Source organism: Labrus bergylta, chromosome 3 (assembly GCF_963930695.1).
Source record: "Labrus bergylta chromosome 3, fLabBer1.1, whole genome shotgun sequence".
NCBI lineage: Eukaryota > Metazoa > Chordata > Actinopteri > Labriformes > Labridae > Labrus > Labrus bergylta.
Window position 1 is genome coordinate 35,198,896 of NC_089197.1, and position 25,008 is coordinate 35,223,903.

The window sequence follows — 25,008 nt, forward strand, 5'->3', positions numbered from 1 at the left end:
CTTACTCAGTCCACCATCAACACATGGACTACAATGAACAAAGACTGAAACCTACCTGAAAATAACCAACATGCCTGTCTGTCTGCACACGTGGCTCTAAGAGGCAATGAGAGCTGACACTCTGATTGGTCTTATTTATGTAACGCCAAAACACATTTCAACCTCTTTATGCTCTGCGTCATAGGTTGTGCGCCGGGTAATAGCAAAATGTATTCTGACATGTCCTAAATCACTTTGCACAACCCACCTTTGACAACGCACTTCTTTTTGTTTTTGCACTCAGGCCAATCTCCTACATTGCACCTTTTGTACATTTTGTGTTTTTTATCTTTATTTTTTACATTTTTAAATTCTATTTTATATATTGTAATAGCTTCTTGTACTGTATTATTTAAGTTGTTGCTAGTTCTGCTTTATTTCCTTGTTAATTGTTTAGCACCAATACACCAAGACAAATTCCTTGTATGTGTAAATGTACTTGGCAATAAACCCCGATTCTGATTCTGATTCTGATTCTGATTCTGATTCTGATTAAGAGCCCCTTTCTCTGTAGGGGCCCTGGGTAGTGAGTCCCACTTTTCCCCCAACTAAGATGCCCATGAGCGTGACAATGAAAGAGATCAAATCAGACTCAGATCCTAATAATGATGTAAGGAGAACTCTTGCATTAAATGAAGGACCACAAATCTCTCCTCACTGGCTGCCTAAATGTTGAACTGATGAATCATTGCAGGGCTCCGATCACTGGGTTGTGAATGGACTCCAAGAACAAAACCACATTGATCAGAAGCACTCTTCTGTGTACAGTTAAACAGACAACCAATGAAATAGAGACATCTGTCAGGTCTCACAGCGTCCGTGAACAGAGGCAGGGGCCAAGTGAACATAAGGCGCACACCCATTTATTGAAGCTTCATGCATAATAAAACTGGTTAAACAGGTAGGTAAATTTATACAAGTAAGTGACTTTGGTATTGCTTTAGCACAACAGTAAATCTCAGGTGATCGAGGAAAACATTTCTCAAAATGTAACATAAAGCTTGGAGCACATTCATGATGCCCATGCAGTGGATGAATTTCTTTTAATTGTCCCTGACTGTGTGTGTGTGTGTGTGTGTGTGTGTGTGTGTGTGTGTGTGTGTGTGTGTGTGTGTGTGTGTGTGTGTGTGTGTGTGTGTGTGTGTGTGTGTGTGTGTGTGTAGAGGGTGGGGGGTGGGATGCGAGGGACGAGATTTGATGTGAATGAATGGGACATGTTTCTATATTTATTTAATTATATATATATATATATATATATATATATATATATATATATATATATATATATTGTTTTATTTCATGTGTTTTCTCTGTTGTGTCTTGTGATATAAAGGTAAATATCTCATGTGATCCTGATTTCACTCTTGAAAAGTGTAACTAAGTTAAATGTTGTGGTATTATTTTGGTTGATAAAAACTTGTAAGTGTGACTGATGGAAAGCATGAAAGCAATAAAAATAATTATAAAAAAGATTAATAAAAAAATTGCATCAAAACACAATAATAAATGCAGCCTTGCAATATTTTTATGATGTCCTTAGTTAATTTTCCAAAAAATAATTGTGATGATTAACATCCAAAATGCATTGTCCTAACATGTAAACAAAGCAGAACACATTGATTTGATTCCAATAACCAGAAATTAGCTTCTCCACTGGGTCCCTTTAAAATCTGAAAGAGAATTCAAAATCTATCTTCTCATTTACAAAGCTCTTTAGGTTAGGCACCATCATATCAAAGAACTCATAGTGCCCCTATAGAACAGTATGCTCCCAGAATAAAGACCAGCTTTATATTCTCTAAATGTGCTATGGAAGGTAGAGCCCTCTCTCCTCTGGAATCATCTACGAGTCAGTGTAGTGTCAGTCAGACACCCATACCTTCTTATGAGAGCAGACTTCAAACTTCCCTTTTTGATAAAGCTTTGTTAGGACTGCAGCTCATTTTTACCAAATGCAATTAATATGTTAAACAACAATTAGCTATTTGTTGCTCTTTTTGCACTTGAATTGCACATTTGCACATCTCCACTCTGCACTTTAATAACTTGAATTTCCATTCTAGTATGGGCTCTTGACTGATTTTATTGCGCTGTTTTTATTTGGTTTTATATTTTGCTGTGTTGTCTGATTTTTTTTAAATTTGTTTTGGTCCATGTTTGGTCCATGTAGACCAATGTTGTTTTGGTCCACCATCATATGCTGATGTTGTCCTTGTGTTTCTTGTCTTCTGTGTGCTCCTGTTGCAACGCAAATTTCCCCTTGTGGGACAATAAAAAATGTGAATCTGAATCTGAGCTCAGGCTTGGTCCTACCCCTAGTTTTGCTGCTATATGCTTAGACTGCTGGGGGACCTGACACATTGAGCTCCTCTCTCTCTCTGTGGATCTGCCCGACTCTAAATGCTACAGGCATTAATATCAGTCTTACTTCTATTATCATTATTATAAATGTTAATGTAAATCTCAGAGGTGTTGATTTCAACTTCTATAATTAGCAGTATTACAATTTTATCGTCATCACAGTGGTTGAAGTAAATATTTGAATGATCAATCGAATATCATACTTTGTTATTCCTGTGCCACATGTACTTTCACCATTATTACTGATTGTGATTGATTCAAATGATACAACATGCCATCTCATCTAGTCTAAGATATCTGTGATCAGTTTTGACTTCTAGAAATCTTATTTCTGCAGGTGGAAATATATTTGTAACATTGCGAAAAAACATTTGTAGTTTTTGACATATTGAATTAAAGATTACCATTAAAATGTGCCTGATATAGTGGCCAGCTGTTTGGTGCTGTCCCTTTAAGCAGTCAGTACAGCTTTAATTGGACTCAGGGTGAATGTGTTTCATTCTGGACTGGGCTGTGTATCCTGCTCCAGAGGGGCTCCGGCAGTGGGTAGTAGGGAGGGTTCAACCAGCAGCACTGTGCAGTTATTCCTTATGTGATTTCATGAGCTCCCTCACTCCGAGCAGAGCCAGCATGAATGTGGTGTCTGAGCCTTTGGTTGGGAGCAGCAGGTCTCTGTCTGCAACCAGGAGACACAAAAGTATCAGGAAGAACTCCCGGAGGATTTATTCAGCTTTTCAGGACCACCAGCAGGGGTGAGTTTGATAAATCTTCCTCTGTGATGGTTTCTGGGAACCCTTTATCTGTCTGTCTCTGTGCCTTTCATCTTTCTGAGTCTTAAATGACATCCTGAAGGTTATACAATTAGCCTTATATTAAATCTAATAATAAGGAGAGTTTCCTGTGTGACTCTTAACTGCCACTCAGCAACATGATGGACATGCTATTTCTTTCATAAATGTCATAGTAGTAGTAAATGTTATGTTGGTTGCCCTTTAGAAAAAAGTGAGGTAGTTCTTTTTTTAACATTTTTTTTTGCACAGTGCATTTTTCATCTTATTTTAATTTTAAGTTATTTGTCTTTTATCATTGTGCATGCACCATTTTAAATATCCTCTTTCTGATTTGTGAGGGAATGTGATCCACAATATGAGACAGAACTCATACAATACTGATATAACCATTTTGCAGATATTCAGCCTTGTATGCATTGTTTCCAGTTCATCCCTTTAAAAATACTTTTTATAGAATAAAAAATTTGCTAGCTTGGACTATGTTTTCAATAATAAAGGAGTGACATATCGCTTTAGAAGGTAGAGGTGAGGGGGGAAATAGTGTCACATGTCGGCATTGCAAGACAGGCTCTGCAATAAACATACATTTTTAATATGACTGGCCAGAGAAATGGTCATGATAGGGAGCAGGGTTAGAGGACTGAGTGTTAACCACTGAGTGTGGACTGGTGGACCTTAGTCTCAAAAAATGCCCTGTGACCACCAAATACTACATGCAGGTGGTCATCTGTGGGAAACACTTTTTTCACCATCATTTCAACAATAAAATCCCAATTAAATATCAAATTAATCCCTTCTCACATTTTTACTTAAAGATACGATGGAGGATTAGGGCCATGTTAAATAAAAAAAAAGTCATAAATTTACGAGAATAAAGTTGTGAATTTATGAGTTTTAAATCTCTTTAATTTACAACTTTATTCTCATAAATTTACGAGTTTTAAATCTCGTAAAGTCGTAAATTTACAACTTTAATCTCGAAATTAAAAAAAAAGAAAAGAAAAAAAACGTATGTTTGCTTTGTTATATAACAGAAGCCTGTGTTATTAACCACCAGGCTAAATTTCACTGGGGAAAAAAACTTGCAAGGTACTGTAGGCTATATCAAATTAAGTTTAAAAATAAAGATGCTGTGGGATGATGTGGGCGTGTCCATTGAATGTGGTGAAGCCACGCCCACTCAGGAGAAGGACTCTCATAAAGTGCTACACCTGACAACAAATGCTTCATCTGGCTGCTCTATTGGACCCGTCCAGCCTTCATGTTTGAGACCCCAGACCCAGAATCAGTTTTTGAACCTGAGGGTCTACCTATTTCCTCTGTTTGCCAAAGAATGGTAATTTTCTTTACTCCATTTATGCAAGTTACCTTATCAATGTGTAATGTTAGCCTAATGTTGAGTAGCATAGCCTAGCCAAATAAAATCAGTTTATCAGTAAATTACCAGATTAATAATGAGAGAGAAGAATAAATATGAAAACAAGTTAACTAAAACAATATCCAAACGATATTCAGAAATTTGACATTAAGCTAAAAAAAAGACATTAAAATACAAAATATATAAATAACCTCAAACTTTAATGGGGACATTATCCGCTTTGCCACCTTTCAAAACACATTATATCTCTTTGCTCTTGATTTTGTTTTAGTTCTTAATCAATCATTTTTATATTTTTTGTTGTATGACCAGCATAAAGGTAAAACTATTGTTCATTTTACACAATATAGATGAGCCCCCTATTATATCAATATTACTTAAATAAAGGCAATTTAACAAGTTGTGGTCCGATTTTCAGTTTCAATCATATACCTGCAGGTCCCCTCATGTTTCATATTAGGACTGCTGCGTGTCATCATTTCAACATTTCAACATGTTGCTAAGCCACAGACCATAGCCTACTCTACCTCAGTCATTTTTATATAATTGTGGAGCTACAGGGGGGCTAAGGGGAGATCATGCTATGGACCCCCAGTGCATCATGAGCCACCCATCTGACACTGCCAAAATAAACCTGAATTTAAAATTGATGAAAGACGTTACCGGTCTAAATCCATAATTAACTTGTACTGAATATTTTCACATCTTTACAGCAGCTTTTTTCCTAACATACTGTATATATGATGTGTGCCGAAATAGGGGGGAGGGTATTTGTTTGGTGACCAATTTCAGATTTTGCGTCACACAAATTAACATTCTATAAAATGGTAATATCTGTGTAATTAATTAATTAATTAATTAATTAAGTATGACAGGGCAACACACACTAAGAATCCTCTGGCTTAGGAAATATTTTGGTTGCTTTAAGAAGCTAAAAACTCCCATCTTTCTGTGCCATTGATTGGTTCATGCCAAGGCTACAGCAGTCCTTCACCCTTACACTTTGTCATCAAGGTGATGTCAAATTGGAGGAATTAAATACACACACATCTTTTTTTTATTTTCGTTAAGGTAATTTATCAAATGGCGCTAATGTTTTTTTTCCAACAATGTTTTATTTATTTTACCTTTTAGCATACATTCAGAGTACACCAACATTATTTCTCAAACAAGTTAAGTCATAACTTAACCAAAGGACAAAGATAAAAACAAATATAAACACAAAGAACAAAAAACAAAGATTAAATGGTGCTAAATTTGAATACAAATGTTAAGTCCATAAACTGACAAAGCAATGTATTGACACACTGTGGTATGGTCTGTGTGGTACTTTACATTATTTCAAAACAGAGATAAATGAAATCATTTCTCTGGTTGTCAAATTTTAGGAGCTTGTTGGCCTGAGGTGCCAGAACTTAAACATATTAATTCAATTCAATTTCAATTTTATTTGTATAGCGTCAACTCATAGCAAGTGTTATCTCAAGACACTTTACAAAAAGCAGGTAGAATACCTTACTCTTTGTCTGTTAACATTACAGGCCGTCAACCAACGATCTTGAGGAGCCTAAGAGAGCTCAAGAGCTCTCAGGAAAGTAGGTGGTTAGTGACTGAGATTTACAGATAGATACATGCAGTAATATGATGTACTGTATATGCACAGAGAGAGAGAGAGAGAGAGAGAGAGAGAGAGAGAGAGAGAGAGAGAAAGAGAGAGAGAGAGAGGAGCTCAAGGTGCCAGTTTCCCCGGTAGTCTAAGCCTATAGCAGCATAACTAAGAGCTGGTCTACACCAGCACTAACTATAAGATTTATCAAAAAGGAAAGTTTTAAGTCTATTCTTAAAAATACAGACTGTGTCTGCCTCCCGGACCCCGGCTGGAAGGCGGTTCCAGAGGAGAGGAGCCCGATAACTGAAGGCTTTACCTCCCATAGTACACTTAGAGACTGTAGGTACCACCAGCAGGCCTATACTCCGGGACCGCAACGCTCTCGAGGGACAGTACGGCACTACTAGCTCCTTCAGGTAGGATGGAGCCTGGCCATTTAGAGCTTTGTAGGTGAGAAGAAGGATCTTGAATTCTATTCTAGACTGTATAGGGAGCCAGTGCAGAGAAGCCAGGACAGGAGTGATGTGGTCCCTTTTCCTAGTTCTGGTCAGTACACGAGCTGCAGCGTTCTGGACCAGTTGAAGAGTCTTTAGAGACTTGCCAGAGCACCCTGACAAAAGAGAGTTACAATAATCCAATCTGGAGGTAACAAATGCATGAACTAGTTTTTCTGTATCATTTTGCGACAGGATATTCCTGATCTTGGATATATTACGAAGGTGAAAATAGGCTGTTCTTGAAACTTGACTGATGTGAGAGCTAAAAGACATATCTTGATCAAATAGAACTTCTAGATTCCTAACAGTGGCGCTAGATGCCAGGCTGATGTCACTAAGGACAGTCAAATCACTAGAAAAAGTCTCTCTGAGGTTCTTAGGGCCTAGCAGAGATATGTTATCTGTCAGGTGTACTTTTTTTATTGGATTTTATTGGATTAAATCAGAAATATATTTAATTTAAAATCAAGTTAAGCCAAATACATAATCTTGTTTAGAACAAGTCTTAACTCCCCTGTTAGTAAATCATCCACTTTTCATTGCACAACACCAGGCTACAGCTACATGTGATGCTAATCAGATAATATGAAATGGGTGAAGTAAAAATGTGAATGTCTTTTGTATCAATTATATTTTTAAAAGTGAAAAAGTCTGCCAATCTGTACATCACAACCATTTTCATTCAGCTTTGACGATGAAATACTTTAAAATGTCTGTTTACAATGTACCAGTCTTAGTTGGGTGTTTGTTGTGTTTACTCGGCAGCTCTTCAGATGATGAAGACAAAGACGATGAGCGGGTTGACAGCAACGACCCGGAGGAGATGTTCCAGAACATTCAGTACCAGAAAGAGATCATCGCCAACATTCGGACCAGACCCTGGCCAATGAGACGCAAGCTTAAAGTCCTAAAGTACCACACTGCTTGTTTTTTGTTTTGCTGTTCTTTTGTATTTTTCAACGTTATAATTACTCCATCTGTTCTCTTCTGCTTTCCACTCTGCACACAGAGTATACATGTCACTGAACTCAAAGAAAGGGCGCCAAAACCTGAGCACCTCAGCTTTCATAAAAATGTAAACATGACAACTGAGTGACTGAAATACATTCATAGATCAACAACAGAACAGCAACCAGGAAGGGACAGAAAAAAGAATAGGAATAGGGTCTTCAGATGTAACACGTTCTAAAACGTCTCAACTCAGTGAGCATTACACTCTGGACGCTGGAAACTTAAAGTGTCAACCTTTCATGCTTGAGATTCCCCGGCCGTAGTCAGAAAGCCCCGGGGAGACTTATTGGTCTGCTCTAGGGCTAAAGTTTGAGTTAAGTTCAGGGCTGACCCTCATCCCTGTTAGTCGTCAGTAGGTATGGGCATTTATTGTTGCTCGAACATCTTCTTCTTACTGTTTCTCAGCTGCTCATGACAAATACCCTAACTCTCACACTCGCTGACTTTCACTCCCTCTCCTCACTTATAGAATATAATAGACTAGAATTTCTTTGTTGATCCCAAACTGGGAAATTGTGGCTTTATAGCAGCAGGTTATCCAAAGACACAATATGAGCAAATAAACACAATATAATATTAAATACAAAGTAAATAAGCACTAAAAATATCAAAACTAAGAATGAGAATATATACAACCAGGATTTAACTTAGCATTACTAGTCTTAAATATGAAAAGATTAAATACAACATACTTTGCTGGAGGTAGATGTAAATGTTGTAAATGGACAGTATTGACATGGGGAGCTGTCCAGAGCTGTGCAATCAGTGATACATCAGTTAAAGTGCTCTACAAGTCACATAATTCCCCCCAAGCAGACCTTGCTTGCGCAAACATTTGGAGACAAGGCACCCCGGGGCACCCTGGACATCCGTCTTCAAAAAAAACATTTCTGGCATTCAGATGAATTCAATCCAAAGTTTCAGCCACACAGTGATTTTCAGTCCCTCACCGTAAAACCTTTCCCTGAGAACTTCTGATCTTTCTGTCTCCTCATCTCTTTCTCTTTCCAGAGCAGACTCTGACCGTGTTACTATAGTAACCATGCTAACTAGTAACGTTTAAAGCCAAGAGAAACATATAGCTGAATTAAGATTTTAATGACATATTTTGAGTGTGAAAGAGTCATTTTGAATGTGAATGTTGATAGATAAATAACAGCCATTAGTAAAGTCAATATGATATCAGATAAGTTGATTAATCGTTTCAATAATCAATGACTATTTGAAGACCAAAATAGTCGTTAGTTGCAGCCCTACTGTATACACAAATTAATTTTTTATTTGTTTTTACTTACTACCATGACTCTTGTTGGCACTTGTCAAAAGACCTCTATCTTATCTTATCTAAAAGTCAGACACAAAACTGTGATCAACATTGGTCTATAGTTGGATAGTAGAAGGAAAGCAGACAGGAGGAAGAGAGAACCAGAATAGATAGAGAGCTTCTAAGATGTGCTGAGTATGTGCCATGGATAACAGGTTTTATATGGGCAGTTTGTTATTACTGCAGAGGTTTTATTACCGTCATCAGGGATGGAATGCAAGTCTGCGTTTCTACACACTCTTTAATCTCCGGCTTAATGTCTGCGATTAATCCCACCGCTCGTATTTCACATCACAAATCTCTGGTCTTTACGGAGATTTTGCAACAAATTTTAGAGTTATTGTCAGAATTTGAACCCTGACCTCAGCCCTCAGCCTAACCATGAAATGAGGTCACAAAATAAATGTCAAATGCTTTTCATTGGAGAGTGTGACGTGCAGCTGAAACGGCTCATCGCCCCCACCAATATCCTAATATCCTGAACCCGAAAAAATTGACTTTAAAGCTCCTGATCCCGTTCTTACAGTTTATACCAATGTGGCCAGTCTGCTGTGACTGGTTTAAGAACGATCTTGCTTTTATGACTGGTTTGCACTTTTATAAAAAAAAAGGCCATTGTACTCAGCATGCTGCAAACGCTTTAGTAGTAACATGATAGAGCCTAATAGAAACACTGATACTGAAACAAATGTATACCTCCTGTGACTTATCTTTGCAATAAAGAATATAAATGTAGATTACAAATGTGGCATGAAGTCTCCATAAGGGATGAACATGCACCTCTGGATGGGAAGGTGAAAGTCTCTCAGTTGGCAGGACGCTACGTTAAAAGGACGATGTGGAAATGGTGAAAGAAGCAACAAAGTCAGATACTATCATGCCAATTTCTGCCTTTATATCAATGTGTAATAAGACATATTCACACTGTCAAGAAAAGATTGGTAATGAACATACTTGCAATCAGAAAACAGTATGAACAGCTTCATTATGTGCATCATGATTGCACAGGTTGCTCACTGGTCACATGATATAAATGTCAACACCCCCGCCTGCTCCCCTCGAATATTCCTGAATATTTCCTCTTGCGTTCACACATCAGCTCACCCCCTACTCAAACTTTTTGCTAGGGGACTGGTAGGAAAAAAATCAGGGTAAAGTCGTAGAGAACATGCAGCTAACTCTGAAAAGTTTAGTAAATGAGTTTTGTGTATGTGTATAAACACAAAGAGAGGTAAAGACTGTCAATGTGATGCTGTATCCCCTCAAACAACCACTGATCAGACAAAGCTTTTGATTGCTTCTTATGAGCTAATGAACCAGGGAAGATGTCATCAGTACTCACAGTGTACATGCACCTTTGTCTTTGTTTTCCAGGCAGGCCAGAGAGATAGTCCTGAAGTATGAGGGACGACTGACTAGAACCAGAGGGTACCAGACTGCAGGAGCTGATGTACGTACAAACCTTAGTCAGTTACTTTTCAACTTACCTCCAGTTACGTTCACTCAAACTGATTCCAGACTGATCAGAGAGAGAATGTATCAGAACTGAACAGATTCTTGCAGAAACATGCAGGAGAAGACAAAATAAAAAACAACAGAGACAGTTCTGCTCCTCCGTCGTCACTGTGAGCAGCTTAGATGAAGTCTACACTAAAAACTTCGCTTCGAGTATCTTTTCTGTTATTTCACTGCACTGCAGCAACTTGATTATCAGAGCCAGAATAATAAACCATGTCGGCCTTCCTTTGTGCAAGCTGCTGAATTGAAATCAAAAAGAGTGTTTCCCCTCTTGCGGTCTGAACACAAGCATGCTGCAGATAATTCAGCTTGTGTTATCTGCCTATCTTCATCACGTATACACAGAAAGAGGGAGAGAGAGAGAGAGAGAGAGAGAGAGAGGGGGAGAGAGAGAGAGGGAGAGAGGGAGAGAGAGAGAAAGAGGGAGAGAGAGAAAGGGAGAGAGAGAGAGAGAGAGGGAGAGAGGGAGAGAGAGAGAGAGAGAGAGACAGAGAAAGCGAGAGAGAGAAGTGAGAAACAGAGAGAGGAAGAGAGGGAGAGAGAGAGAGACAGAGAGACAGAGAGACAGAGAGAGACAGAGAGACAGAGAGACAGAGAGAGACAGAGAGAGACAGAGAGGAGGGGCTAGAGAGAGAGAGACAGAGAGAGAGAGAGAGAGAGAGAGAGAGACACAGAGAGACAGAGAGAGACAGAGAGAGACAGAGAGGAGGGGATAGAGAGAGAGAGAGAGAGAGAGACAGAGAGAGAGACAGAGAGGGGGAGAGAGAGAGAGCACTGTGTGGAGGTAGCATGTGCATGAGTGAATTTATGGCCTGTTGTTAAAGCTTAGTTTAATTAAAATGTTCAGGCTGCTCAGGCCCCAATTAGTATAAATCCACTTTAGTATGTCTGATAATGACTTATTAACTCTTCAGCTCCCACTAATTGAAAATCAGACTCATTGGTGCAGTTGACCTTATCTATAATTGTTGCCATAATCTCAGTTCTGATTTTAATTTCTGTCACAAATCTTCCTGAAGTCCCACTGTTTGTGTTTTTAATTCATCACATGGATATGTGCTGCAACCAAACGAATGCTGTGTGTGCTGCAACCAAAGGGATATGTGCTGCATCTGAATAAAAAAAAGAAAGCTTTATTGGTCAGGTATGCTTACACAGACAATTCATTTGACTTCAGTAAACTGTGCTCTCTAGGTACAATAATATAACATTGAATATTAAACAATTAACAAAGAAATGAACAAATACTAACATGTACAAGACTAAACAGTGCAGTGGTGAGTAATGCAGAAGATGCTGAATGAATATAGTGATAAATTATGTAGTTCTGTAACAGATGGTTAATATTAGAGGTGTGACTTCAAAACGTTTAAGGGTGTTTAACGTTTACTAAAATCACCAACCGTTTAAACGTTAATTAGTTGTTTTTTAAACGTGGTGACATGCACATGTCACTGCTCTCGATCTCTTGTGCACACTCATTTTATGAATAAATGAAAAATTCAATAAAAACAGGTTGGAAACATACTTGGACGGCCCGCCCAGGTGTCGTCTATGTGATGGAACCACTGCGTTTATTGAACAAGCCGGCCACCGCGGCCGCATGTTTTATTGACAATGCTTCATCTCAATAGGATCTATAGAAACAGTTAAATCATTCATCAATGATTCCAGCTTAGGATGCTACACTTCAGGGAGGAGCAAGACTGATTTAAGTGATGTAAGAGTTCAGTCTGTAGATATTTGAGGAAATCCTCAACACATTCAGAGATGGTCAGATATATTTCCACATTATGATCTGTGTAAACTCCAGTTTTTTATTTTCCTGCAGCTGTTGAAGAAAATTTCCCGAGGGCTTTACAACATTGTGGTCCTTTTTATTCCCTGGGAAGTGCGCATTAAGAAGATTGAAAGTGAGTTTTCTCAAAAGAATGAAAAAGTGTTTGATTTTGTTATTATACTTAACAATAAAGTGTAAAATGACCCCCCCCCCCCACTTTCTCTTTTTATATGAAGTACTTTACTAAACCTCCTTTTTCTAGGACAGTTCCATTTGAAAGGTAATTCTATACTTATACAGTTAGACCTTTCAGGACACAGAATGACAAATGAAGAGTGTAAAGTCTGCCTCAGTCAGATGTTTCTTCTGCCTTGTTGAGGTCACTTTGGGTCTGGTGTGGCATCATACTTTATCTTCCTCCGCTGGTTGTTTGGGATCAACATCGTCCTGACCATCATGACTGGAGCCTTCATCGTCCTTCCAGAGGTAAGACACTGTGTGCTACACACACCTTTGTTTGTGACAGTGTAAAAGACAAGGAGTGAGAGAGGGGGTTCTCTTTGTCATCATTTGAAGTGGAGGATGGCTCCAAACTCTAGTTTGGTATGAGTTGGTGGTGAGAATGTACTTTAATTAAATTTTGTTGCATTTTAAAACAGATTTAAATCCATAATTACAATCAAAAGCATTTCTTAACAGTGTCTTGATTTTTTTTTCAAGGATTAGGACAAAGCAGTGCTTTGCTGTCTTTGTTGATGTTGTTGTGTGCTGACTGTCTCTTAAGCTCTCCCGTATGAAGCTCAAACTCAAAGTACTTAGGTGATCATTATTTCCATTTGGCACAAGGTGCAGATTACATTTGATGTGTCCACTATTGAAAATGTACAAACAATATATGACATTTCAGACTCCATTTTTTTAAATTAATATAAATAATAAAAAAAGACAATGGGGCTAAAGGGGTTATTCTTATGATAAGCAGTTGTCAATAATATGAAGTATTTTGGGCGCTGGTGGTGCAGTGGTTAGTGCGTGTGTCCCATATATGGAGGCTATAGTCCTCAACGCGGGTGGCCCAGGTTCAAATCCAGCCTGTGGCTACTTTCCCGCATTTCAATCCCCTCTCTCTCTCTCTCTCTCTCTCTCTCTCCCTGATTTACATCTCTATCCACTGTCCGATCTTTCCAATAAAGGCACAAAAAGCCTAAAAAAATAATAATATGAAGTACATTTATTTTACATTTAAGAAAATAAATAATGTATTCAATATACGTTCATTTTTTTGTCTTCCTTTCCAAAGAGTTGACACCACGTTCATTCTATCTGTTCTATCAGGTGTGAAATGTGCAGGGGGCTGACATGCAAGCCTCTGTACATGGGGCTCTTTCTCTACTAACTGAGCTAAACCCCAGATTGGTTGTATCTTTAATCAATTTATAGTCACTTATGTGCAAACTTGAAACACACCCTCAAGTCTGATCACAACTGATGAAATTTAAAGTAGAACTTCCTGACCTTTACTATCGGGGCTATAGATTGTAAAATGTAATACTTGTTCGTTGACTTCTACACCTCTGTAAAAAGTATTCCTATATTCATAAGAACAGGTCAGAGGAAACATTCTGCCAGGTGATTCTTCTGCAGCCTCACTTTACCAGATAAACACAAACTGCAGACAAGAACAGAGGGGACAAAGGAAGAGATGCTGTTAGATTTATGTTGGTCACTGACCTTCAGACACAAGCAATCTCCACAGTTATGACTTATCCTGTCATTCCCAGTGCCTAATCTGGTTCTACATTTATTTCTCTCTCCCTCATGTGTGAAGGCTGACCTATCAGGAGCTCCCTAATGTTATCCCTCATCAAATGTCTTGGATATCCCTCATATTTGATGTCTGTGTCTGTAAATTCTTTGATCATTATCTAGTGATCGAGCAGGTTAACCTTTGTGTTTCCTACATAATGAGCTTCTATTTGTGGTGAAGCTGGAGTTCTATATTCATTTGACTTAAAGGCAGGGTTGGTAATTTTCTCCAGATCCACTTTTTAAGATTTGCATTGAAATTGTCTTTAGGTCCTGACAGACATTAATAACTCATGTTCTCTGAAAAAGGAACAAAGAAAATCTGTCATCTGTAGCAGCTTTGTAAGTCTGTAAAAACTTTGACCAATGTCTGCCACGAGGTACCAATCTGATGAACCAATCAGACGCCTTCCTGTCGTCCTGCTCGTTCTCCCTTACATGCACATGCCCTAACTCAAAGTGCTCGAATGATGGCCCGATTTTATACTCTGAGTTTGTCGTTGTGAGTTGTAAAATACTCACATTTTTTTACATTTATTACGATAAAGTTTAGTGTTTACTGAATGAGACATGAGACGACGTAGTTTCTAAGGGGCGTGGCTTTAGAGGGAGCACAGAGGGGAGGGGCTGGGTGTAGACGAAGCACTGAGGGAATGCTACTTTCAAAATCATGCTTGTTTCAAAAATGACCAACCCTGCCTTTAAAGAAGTTAAGGGAGACATTGGAACACAACTTGCTTGAAAACAACTCTGCATAACTGATGATGAGCATGAGGTGAACACCACACATACAAAAAAAAATGATATAACCTCTTAACCCCAAAGATTGAAGCCTACATAATATGTAAAAAAAAAATACATCCTGTTTAAAGAAAAAAACAGACAGTTATGTGAAGCAGTGTTGCCAGGACTTCTGGGCCCTCTGAAAAGATATCACATTGTGCCCCTCCACCACAGCCTCAGTCAGCCCTGGGATATTTCTATAACTACACTGACATCACAAAAATGACTCGTTAAAAGCTTTAAATTAAGGTCGCCAAATTTTACTCCTTCAATACTTTTTTATACCTTACATTTCAATGGCATACAGTCTCTTTTATTGTAATTATTGACACAAGGATACAATTTCAGAAGCTTTACAAAAAGCAATGTCCCTTTTATAAGAAAGGTGTGTATGAGAAGAACGAGCCCATGTATTTGTTTAATTTAAACAGTGTACAGGAGTTTACTTTCAGTTTCTGGTCATTAAAAACAAGACTTGACCTAATATTTTGGTGGATAGGGCTTATCAAAACATGCATCAATATAGTTTGATTAAAGTTTAAGACACGGTTTCGTGACAACTTTAAATAACTTTTACTTTGTGCCACACCCTTAAAAACTGTTTAAATGAAGCAATAACAATGAATTAAACTATGTATCTTTTAAAAACATTATAATTGTTTTTAAGCATCTAAGAGGTTCTCATTTTCTTTTTAAGAATTTATAAACAGATAAAAATCACGTTAATTTATTCAGCCAATTGTACCTTTACTATGACAGTCATGTCCTCAAGACAAACAAACAAAACAATACATTTATTTCAGGCCCAATAAGGATTCCTTCCTGTTGTCATCATAATGCATTACAACTATCTCTGTCTGTGTGTACCTAGCTGCTGGCTGGAGCTCCGTTTGGAACGACAAGAAGTAAAACCATCCCCAAGGAGCACCTGGCTTCAGCCCAGGACCTGGACACCATCTGGTCTCTTGGGGCAAGCCTCTTTCCTGTTACTGTTCTGTCAATAACACATTACTCACAGATACAATGGACCATTACTCTCCTGCCTCCTTCTTTCCACAGGTTACATAAGCTTAAAGCTCAATTTATGTAGTGATCTGTCAGGGTAATAATGACTTTCTGTACACTTAGGAACCATTTTTAAAAAGCAACCAAACTTAAACAATGTTCTTCTTCTTCATGGCCTATAGTGAACAGTATAGTGACCAATAGTGGGTCTACATATTGTCCTAGATACGAATACATAAATTGTTGTATTTAATTCTGAATCATCTGTGTTTTTTTGATCTTCAGAAATGATCTCATTATCAAGGAAGACCAGTGATGTTATCCTGAGATAATGTGACTAATGAGTCAAGATCTTGATATCGTATTTGTAATGACTGGAAAACAGAGTAGAATCAAATTAATGGATGTATGTCCGCTGAAGGCTTCAGGAGTTTCCGTAGTTAAAAAATACTTTTAACAAATAGGTAAAAATACCATATGTATACCAATAATGTAAAAAATGGTTAAAGAAATATACATTTTTGGTGCTTAATTATGGTGTGTTCTCATTGATAACTCCTGTAACTGGAGGAGAGCGGAGGCTTCAGAATAGCTGAGGTGTTTCCAAACTGCAGTTTGTTGTTGGTGTTGGTTTAATGCTGGTGCTCAAGGCAGACATCTACTGGATCTTTAAATCACGTCCTGACGCTGCATTAGAAATTGTCATATGCAATCTATACAAAAGTTAATTCATAAAAGATCCAGTGATAATGTGGGGTTAAAAAAGTGTGCTTTGGTCTGCATAAAGCTTCATGAGTCTATGATTTATTTTGTGTTAATTGCATTAACTTTCTATTTCTCATTCTATAGATGTAGTTGGTTCCATCGTGCACTAAACCTCTGTGTTGTGATTCTGTGCTTTGTGTGTGTTTGATCTCCACAGGGCTACCTGCAGTACTCTGTGTTGTTCTATGGTTACTATGGCAGAGTGAGGAAAATTGGCAGCGCAGGGTACCGGTTGCCCCTCGCCTACTTCCTGGTCGGGATGGCTGTCTTTGCTTACAGTTTCATCATCCTGTTAAGAAAGTAATTGCTGCAGTCTTTACACCTCATACCATGCCATAATGATTTTGTTTATCTATTAATGAGATAATGGCTAGATCAGGTAGTGTGTCACATAACAAAATACTGAATGCCTGCTCACAGAGATAGAACAGTCCATCGGCCTGCACTGGGTAAGTTCAGATGCAGCCTGGTTGGAATGTTATTTCTTATCTAGGACGGAGTTTACACTCTTCTTAAATTTAATGTGTTGCACCAGCTGAGATAGTTCCCAGTCAAGACCACCACTGACGTCATATATAAATAACTTCAATTTATTTGTCGTTTGGTTTTTATCTCCTGGATTCGGCAGAATTTACAACTTCAATCTTACCACTAGCTCCCAGTAGGTTCAAAGTCCTCTTTAAAATATGGTTGTCATGGTGATCATTTTGGGATAACTTGAAGGGATGAGGTGAAGCCCCCTGCTTTTATTTTCCATGAGCAGAGATCATTTTATCAGAGCTGGGACAACAGGCCACATGTCACACCAGTGGTCAAGCTTATTCTGGGAAAAGTATTTAACCCTCAAATATTTTTTTGCAATAGTTTTCCTGCAGGGAACTTTCATGTAAATAATTGTTGTTAAATAGCAAGCCCTCTTGAAAGGTCTGACTTTTCTTACATTTAAACACATTTAAATAACTATGCTTTGTCAGAGTATTAATTGTTCCAATAGAGGCATGAGACTGCCCCTGAAAATGTCCTGGCTTGCTTTTTCACACGTGAACTTCACAACGGGGAACTATCCCCATCAGAGGGGAGGAATATTGAAGGAGAGTTCTCAAGATAGACATAAAGCAACAGTGTCACAGCCGATACAACCGACAAAACTCTGTGGAAAAGTTGCAGGGAAAAAATGGGAGTCTGTACTGAGGAAGACACCGTGGGAAAGGTCATTTAAAGCCCATGAATCGTCCATATCATTATCTTAGGTAAACACACAGTGATCCATTACAAAAGACATTTGTCATTTTAGTGTAGGCCACCACTAGAAATATATCCTTGTAGCGCTGTCTTAGGAACGGTTAGCAGAAGTTACCAGAGGGAGCCTCACACTCTTAACATCAGTTTTTGATTGGTTGACCATTTACTACACTTAAAAGCTTTCTGTGATACATAATGTATCTTATGATTATATGTCCTGAAAAACAACACTTCAGAATGGCCAAGAACTCCCGTCTGAGCCTGGCCAGTGCATCAGATGAGAACTTCACATTCTGCTGGAGGGTTTTCTGTGCCTGGGATTACCTGATAGGAAACCCAGAGGCAGCAGAGAGCAAAGGAGCCGCCATTGTCAACAACATCCGGGTTAGAAAATGACACACACTGTACTCTACATATCAGATTACACTTACATTTTCATTTATTCACCGTCAAAGCAACAACACCTCTTTTGACCTCTTGTGTCTGTTTTATACTTTCATTCATAGAACATTAAAAATCTCATCAAACCCAATGTTTTTCTGCACAGGAAGCCATCGTGGAGGAGCAGGAGAAAAAGAAGGATACCAGTCTGTAGGTGTCTTGACTTGACCTTCCAAGAAATGTAACTCCATGCTGCTTATTCATCTTGTAACACTGCCATCATCTTCCTCTGCTGTGACACAAAACTGAGCAACTTCCTCAGTTATAATCATTACAGATTATGGCTGGATTTGTCATCACACTACCCAAGAAAACAGTTCTTCTGACTTCCTTCTGAATTGGTCAAAAAAAACATCACTCTGCATCAGAGTGGTTTCCCATTTTTAAAAAAAGCTATGAATTAAATTTACAGGGAATTAATTTAAGTAATTAACTGTAATTAAGACGACTTTTGAAGGTCTCATCTTAGAATTGAAAGCTTTTTTACTCGATCTTGTCTCGGTCTCAGACTGGACGGACTCCGGATTTTAAATCAAGACCAGTCAAGACCACCACTGATGTCATTACTGTGATTAGAAGTAAAAACAAGCAAATAACTTCAATGTAGTTGTAGTTTGTTTTTTATCCCCTGGATTTGGCTGCAAACTTCCCGGTGTTATGGTTTAAGTGAGTGACACGCCCCATGCACACAAAATGATGATTTTTCATTGATATGTATGGTCTTGGTCTTGACTTGGTCTCAATCCCTAAATGTCTTGGTCTTTTCTCAGTCTTGGAACTCGGTTTGTGTTGTTTTGACTACAACACTTTCTGAAAGTGTTCCAAATACTGGTACAACTCAAAATGATAGTGAAAGTACTGCAGTCGATCATTTTTGAGTTAATGCTATTTCAGCCGGATAAGTTGCATCACATTTCTTTGAGAATAAAGAGGAGTTATAAACTCTGTTCTATTAAGATAAACTGTAAAGATTTAGTGTAATAAAACAAATCAGAACTATTTTCAGTAACTACGATGAACATCGAGATTTGTGAAGTTCTAATGTTCTGATCTGATCGATGTTTTTCTGTGATTGTTATTAATATTTTTTCAGAGCAGTTCTGATAAGTCTGCGTATCTTAGCCAACATCCTGGTGCTGCTGTCGCTGGCCGGCAGCATCTACATTATCTACTTTGTGGTGGACCGTTCCCAGAAACTGGAGCAGGAGAAGCCGGAGCTGACACTGTGGGAGAAGAATGAGGTAGTCATTATCCTCCTCATCATTAGTTTATCAATCAAATCAAACAGTTCCAAAGAATCAATGAAAGTCCTGCAGCTGGTCGAGGAGACAACAGTCAGCTAATCATTTCATTTACATCATAAAGGCTGCCATGCAGTTCATCAATTTGATGCTTTTATAGGTTTACCATTAACGTTTAAACATGTGTGGTATGAGATTTTATAATATTTCATATCATTTTAAGGTAACAATATGAAAAGAGCTGCAACCGCAAAAATATTTTGGTCTGAACCATCAGTTTATCATCCTCAGACTGCTTATTTAGTTTGAACAAATTCACTTTAACCAGAAGAATGTCCAAATACAGAGATATATGCATTAGTTAAGGGAGTCTATGGTGAACAGGTTATGGCAGAATGGAAGCCATTACGATACATTATCCCGCCTATTACATGGATACTTACTAAGGAAATCAATCATTTGAAAATTTTATGAAGTACATAATTTCGACTTTATTATTTTCATTTTCATTTTTTTAACTGGCGGAAACGGGCTTCCATAGTTTTGAGGTTTTTTTTAACTTATTTTTTCCGTTGTTATCATCTCCTTTCTATTTTCCCCTCAGAAAACAGACTGTCCTCAAACTCACTAGACTTCTTTCTGCGGATTAATATGATTACAGTTAATCCTCCAGAGTCTGTTATAAGAGCCGCCTCCCTAGCAACCGCCTGTTTTTCTCAGTAACAGTTTGTTCTGAACCCTGCTACTCATAAGTATTTAACACAGCCATGTACTAAAATGTTACAACAGACTTTATTCCTAAAAGTGTGGACATAACCAATCACCTCTTTGTTTGCTCTGTTCCATAAATCAAAATGTAACTGTCTTTTATGAAGTGCATCAGATATTAGTTATACACTAGAGAATACAATAGGACAGTACTCAAAATCAACCTGAACATAAGAACAAACAGAGGATGGATCTTTTCTCTGTGTCCAGCTGGAAGTACAGATCAAACAGCAACCTCTGGTGTTTGAAAATTAAACAAATGCAGTAGTGCAAAAATAATATATAATAATTATAATACGCGGCTGTGACAAGGACAACCGACCTGCAATGTTGAATCAACTAACATTAGGAAAAGTGTGCAGCAAATTCAGAAACAAAATTAATTCAAAAGCAAACGAAAAAATCCAAAACAAATGCAACTACTGAAACACTGCGAGTTAATGAAAAGTGCTGCAAATACATGAACTATACAAAGACAAAAACATGCATTTTGACACAAAACATCTTAATGTAGAAAAACTGCAAATCCAGTCCTAAATGAAAGTACATGTAGGGGTGCTCTGTATTTGCAATAGTAAACCATTTTAATTGCACACTCTGCAAAGAGCTTAGTCTCATGAGTGGCGGCTATGGCTCAGTTGGTAGAGTCGGTCGTCTCTCAACCAAGGGTTAGGGGTTTGGTCCCGAGCTCCTGCAACAACATGTCCGATGTGTCACTGGGTAAGACACTTAACCCCAAATTGTTCCCCCTGCTACATCGGCAGCGTATGAATGGGATTAATTACTTCTGATGGTCACTTTGCATAGCAGCCTCTACCGTCAGTGTGTGAATGTGTAGGTGTGACATGCGGTGTATAAAGCACTTTCAGTAGTCAGAAGACTAGAAAAGCGCAACACAAGCTCAAGTCCATTTACCATTGAGCAGACAGAACTCTATGTGCTACATATTTGGCAGAGTTATGACCTCTCCTTGCCTTCCTTTGTCATCAGGTGAGTGTGGTGGTTTCTCTCATCACCATGATCGCTCCTTCTGCCTTTGAACTGGTCGCTCAGCTCGAGATGTACCACCCACGGACCTCTCTGCGATTCCAGCTGGCCAGGTCTCTGTCACTCAAACACACACATTCTTGTACATCCTAGTTCCTGCTGCAGCCAACCTCTTATGTGTATGTGTTTACAGAGTGCTCGTTTTATACCTGGGGAATCTCTACAGCCTCATTATTGCTCTCCTGGATAAGGTCAACAGTATGAGCTCTGCTGTGAGTATTGAATCCCATGAGAAAAATGAAGCATGTTTCTTCCACACGCTTGTTCTTATTTTGAAAGTTCAACCAGGAACCCTCTTGTCATTCATTTATAGCTAAAATGAATCTTTTGTCTTGTTTAGTACAGGCTGCATTTAGGTTGTTTTAGTTAAGCGTAGCATATAGACTGGCGGTGGTACGAGACAGCAAGCCTGGCTCTCACAATCTATAAAACTTGTTAATGTGGGGCATCGGTGGCCTATTGGCTTATTTGTGTGCCCCATGTACAGAGGCTTTAGTCCTCAAGCTGGCATCCCCAGTTCAAATCCGACCTATGGCACCTTTGCATGTCATTCCTCGATCTCTTTAAGAATCTGTCTCTCTTATAAAGGCACAAAAGCCCGAAATAATGTAATTCAGCCCAGTATTTATGTAACTTGTCATGTGTCATGTAGCTGGTGATGGACCCTCCTGTGTTTATTTGACAGGTTCAAGTGGTTTCAGGAAACTGGTCTGACTCCAGCTCTTTCCTGGCCACCATTTCCCAGCCTGACGGAGACAGCCTCTCCACCCTGGTCTCAGAGCTCTCTATCTCTGACCATCACAACAGCACCATAACAACCATTGCCACTGTCTTGGACATCACTAACAGTGCCAGGAGCAACTTAGTGGCTGTCTCCAATCAAACAGCTGTCTTTGGGAAGAACACCCGCTCTCAGCAGGACCAGTGTTGGGAGACTTATGTTGGCCAGGTTTGCTATACACTTTATATTCACATGATCAGTTTCTAGAAACAATGTTGATAAAGTCATCAGTTATGTGTGTCAGGGGAGACAACAAGTCCTACCACTTACCTGACCACCAATAACCATAACGTCACATCTTTAGATGAATAAGACTGGACATTTATTGTACGGGAGTAAAAATGTTATGGTGGAGTGTCATCTCACACTGTGCGACTGACTCATTTATGACGCAACCAAAGCTCATGAAGTATGGTCCAATCATCCAACACGACCTGAGTAACTGTACAAGTTAATTCAGGAACGCAGCATTGACAATTCCTTTGAAAACTCCCACAGAGAGAAGTTAAAGTCAGGCCTGTGTGCATTTCAGTTGCATCATGTGCACCGCTAAAATACAAACTCTCTCACACACACTCAGCATCACCAACAAACAGAACAGGGGCAGCTGTGGCTCAGTGGCAGAGTTGGTCATCTCTCAACTGGAAGGTTGGAAGGTTCGATCCACAGCTCCTGCAGCCCACATATCCGATGTGTCTTTGGGCAAGACATTAAACCCCAAATTGCTCCTGCTGCTACATTGGGGATAATGTCTGAATGGGATGAATGAATACTGATCGACACTTTACAGAGCAGCCCTGTTCCATCAGTGTGTGAATGGGTAGGTGTGACCTGCAGTGTAAAAGCCCTTTGAGTATTCAGAAGGCAGATATAGAACAGCTATACAAGCTTAAGTCTATTTAAGTCCATTTAACAACTCTTATATGGCAGCTGGAGGTCACAGTCATTTCCTGCCACATTGTCCATCTTTGGTAGTATGAGGGAGAAGACAAATCTTCTGTTGTAATGGGTCTTTCAAACGGATTGTGGCTCTAACTGTGCATGTTTGAAAACAAAATTTAAAACATGCCAGAAAATCCTCCGACCAGTTGAGTCGAGCTGATTAGACCTCGATCATCTCTCTAACCCCGCTGTACACTGCCAAACACACAATTGGGTTGAAATTTGTCCATATTCAGAATCAGCTGTGAACACAGTTTTACCCCTGAGGCATCTTTTGTGCCCTATGTGAGACACAATGTCATTGCTGACTTATATAATTATTAAATAATAATTCAACTGAAGCAATGATTTCACCTTAACCTTACCAGGTTGGGGGGGTCTACACCACTTTGAGGGTTGAGACAGGATACAGCTTTAGGTTGTTTGTGACAATATCTATGTAAATATATCTATGTAAATAGCTAAGTCTTCCTGTGGGGGAAGTCCTGTTGTGGACCCTGGGGGACTGGTAGCTGGAGAGTAACAGTACCAGATCACTTCCAGAGAACTGCTTAGGTGCCTTGAATAAGATGCCTAACCCCTAACTGTGCTCTTTATTGTGCAATCAATCAATCAATCAATCAATCAATCAATCAATCAATCAATCAATCAATCAATCAATCAATCAATCAGTCAGTCAGTCAGTCAGTCAATCCATCCATCCAACCATCCATCCAACCATCCATCCAACCAGCAATCAATCAATCAATCAATCAATCAATCAATCCACCCATCCACCCATCTATCCATCCATCCAGCAATTAATCAATCAATCAATCAATCCACCCATCCAACCATCTATCCATCCATCCATCCATCAACCAATCAATCAATCAATCAATCAATCAATCATCCAACCATCCATCCATCCATCCAACCATCTATCCATCCAACCATCCATCCAACCATCCATCCATCAATCAATCAATCAATCAATCAATCAATCCATCCAACCATCCATCCATCCAACCATCTATCCATCCATCCATCCATCAATCAATCAATCCATCCAACCATCCATTCATCCATCCATCTATCCAACCATCTATCCATCCATCCATCTATCAATCAATCAATCCATCCATCCATCCACCCATCAATCAATCAGTCTTTATTTGTATAGCACCAATTCATAATTAAAGTTATCTCAAGACAACATAAAAGACCTTACCCTTTGTTACATCTCTCTGTCAGAGCATGCCCATAGGCTCCTGTTTGTGCACAAGAGTCCATTCTAAGGAGCTCTCTTTCATAGACTTTAGTATTTCTTGACGATTTGCTGGCCATCTTTCACGGCTGGTGATGTACAGACTTGAATACTTAATATTCCAATGCTTTGTAAGGGTATTTTGAGTATGTTACCTCAAACTGCAAAAACTTATAAATGTTGAATAACTCGAGGAGCGCCTGTGGAGACGTCTTCACTCCGCCATGACTGGAAGCTCAAAATGCTGTGTTTTGGTAAGTATATTCTTGAATAACTGATCAGAGTCAGGGATACTTGTGATCTGGCTGTTTTTAGTGGCTGTGTAACATTTTATATCCAAGAATAAAATTGTGAGATTTAGATGTTGACAATATGAACACTTGCTATAGAGTTGATGGTATATGTTTACGATGTGTCTCCAGGAGATGCTGAAGCTGTCCATCATCGACATGATCTTCACAGTGGCCAGCATCCTGCTCATTGACTTCATCAGAGGTTTGGTTGTCCGCTACCTGAGTGACTGCTGCTGCTGGGATTTAGAGAGCAAATTTGTAAGTTGAAGCCTGGAGGAGTATTTTGGTTTTACAGTAAAATTGTGAATATTCTGTTTCTCTATTAGGCTGTGAGTAGCAG

At 38.9% G+C, this 25,008-nt stretch overlaps 1 protein-coding gene across 1 annotated transcript in view; it reads left to right on the plus strand.

Annotated features, from left to right (window-relative positions):
• Positions 1-2,942: 2,942 nt before the first annotated feature.
• Positions 2,943-25,008, plus strand: part of LOC109989621 (transmembrane channel-like protein 3) — a 31,820-nt gene continuing 9,754 nt past the window's right edge. The window contains exons 1-14 of the mRNA XM_029278789.2: positions 2,943-3,152; positions 7,441-7,587; positions 10,385-10,460; positions 12,360-12,441; positions 12,688-12,794; positions 15,769-15,867; positions 16,825-16,967; positions 18,146-18,293; positions 18,457-18,500; positions 19,444-19,591; positions 21,350-21,459; positions 21,540-21,618; positions 22,092-22,355; positions 24,798-24,926. Coding sequence (XP_029134622.2) covers positions 3,001-3,152; positions 7,441-7,587; positions 10,385-10,460; positions 12,360-12,441; positions 12,688-12,794; positions 15,769-15,867; positions 16,825-16,967; positions 18,146-18,293; positions 18,457-18,500; positions 19,444-19,591; positions 21,350-21,459; positions 21,540-21,618; positions 22,092-22,355; positions 24,798-24,926 — 1,728 coding nt within the window. The 5' untranslated portion in view covers positions 2,943-3,000. The remainder of the gene's footprint in view (positions 3,153-7,440; positions 7,588-10,384; positions 10,461-12,359; positions 12,442-12,687; positions 12,795-15,768; positions 15,868-16,824; positions 16,968-18,145; positions 18,294-18,456; positions 18,501-19,443; positions 19,592-21,349; positions 21,460-21,539; positions 21,619-22,091; positions 22,356-24,797; positions 24,927-25,008) is intronic.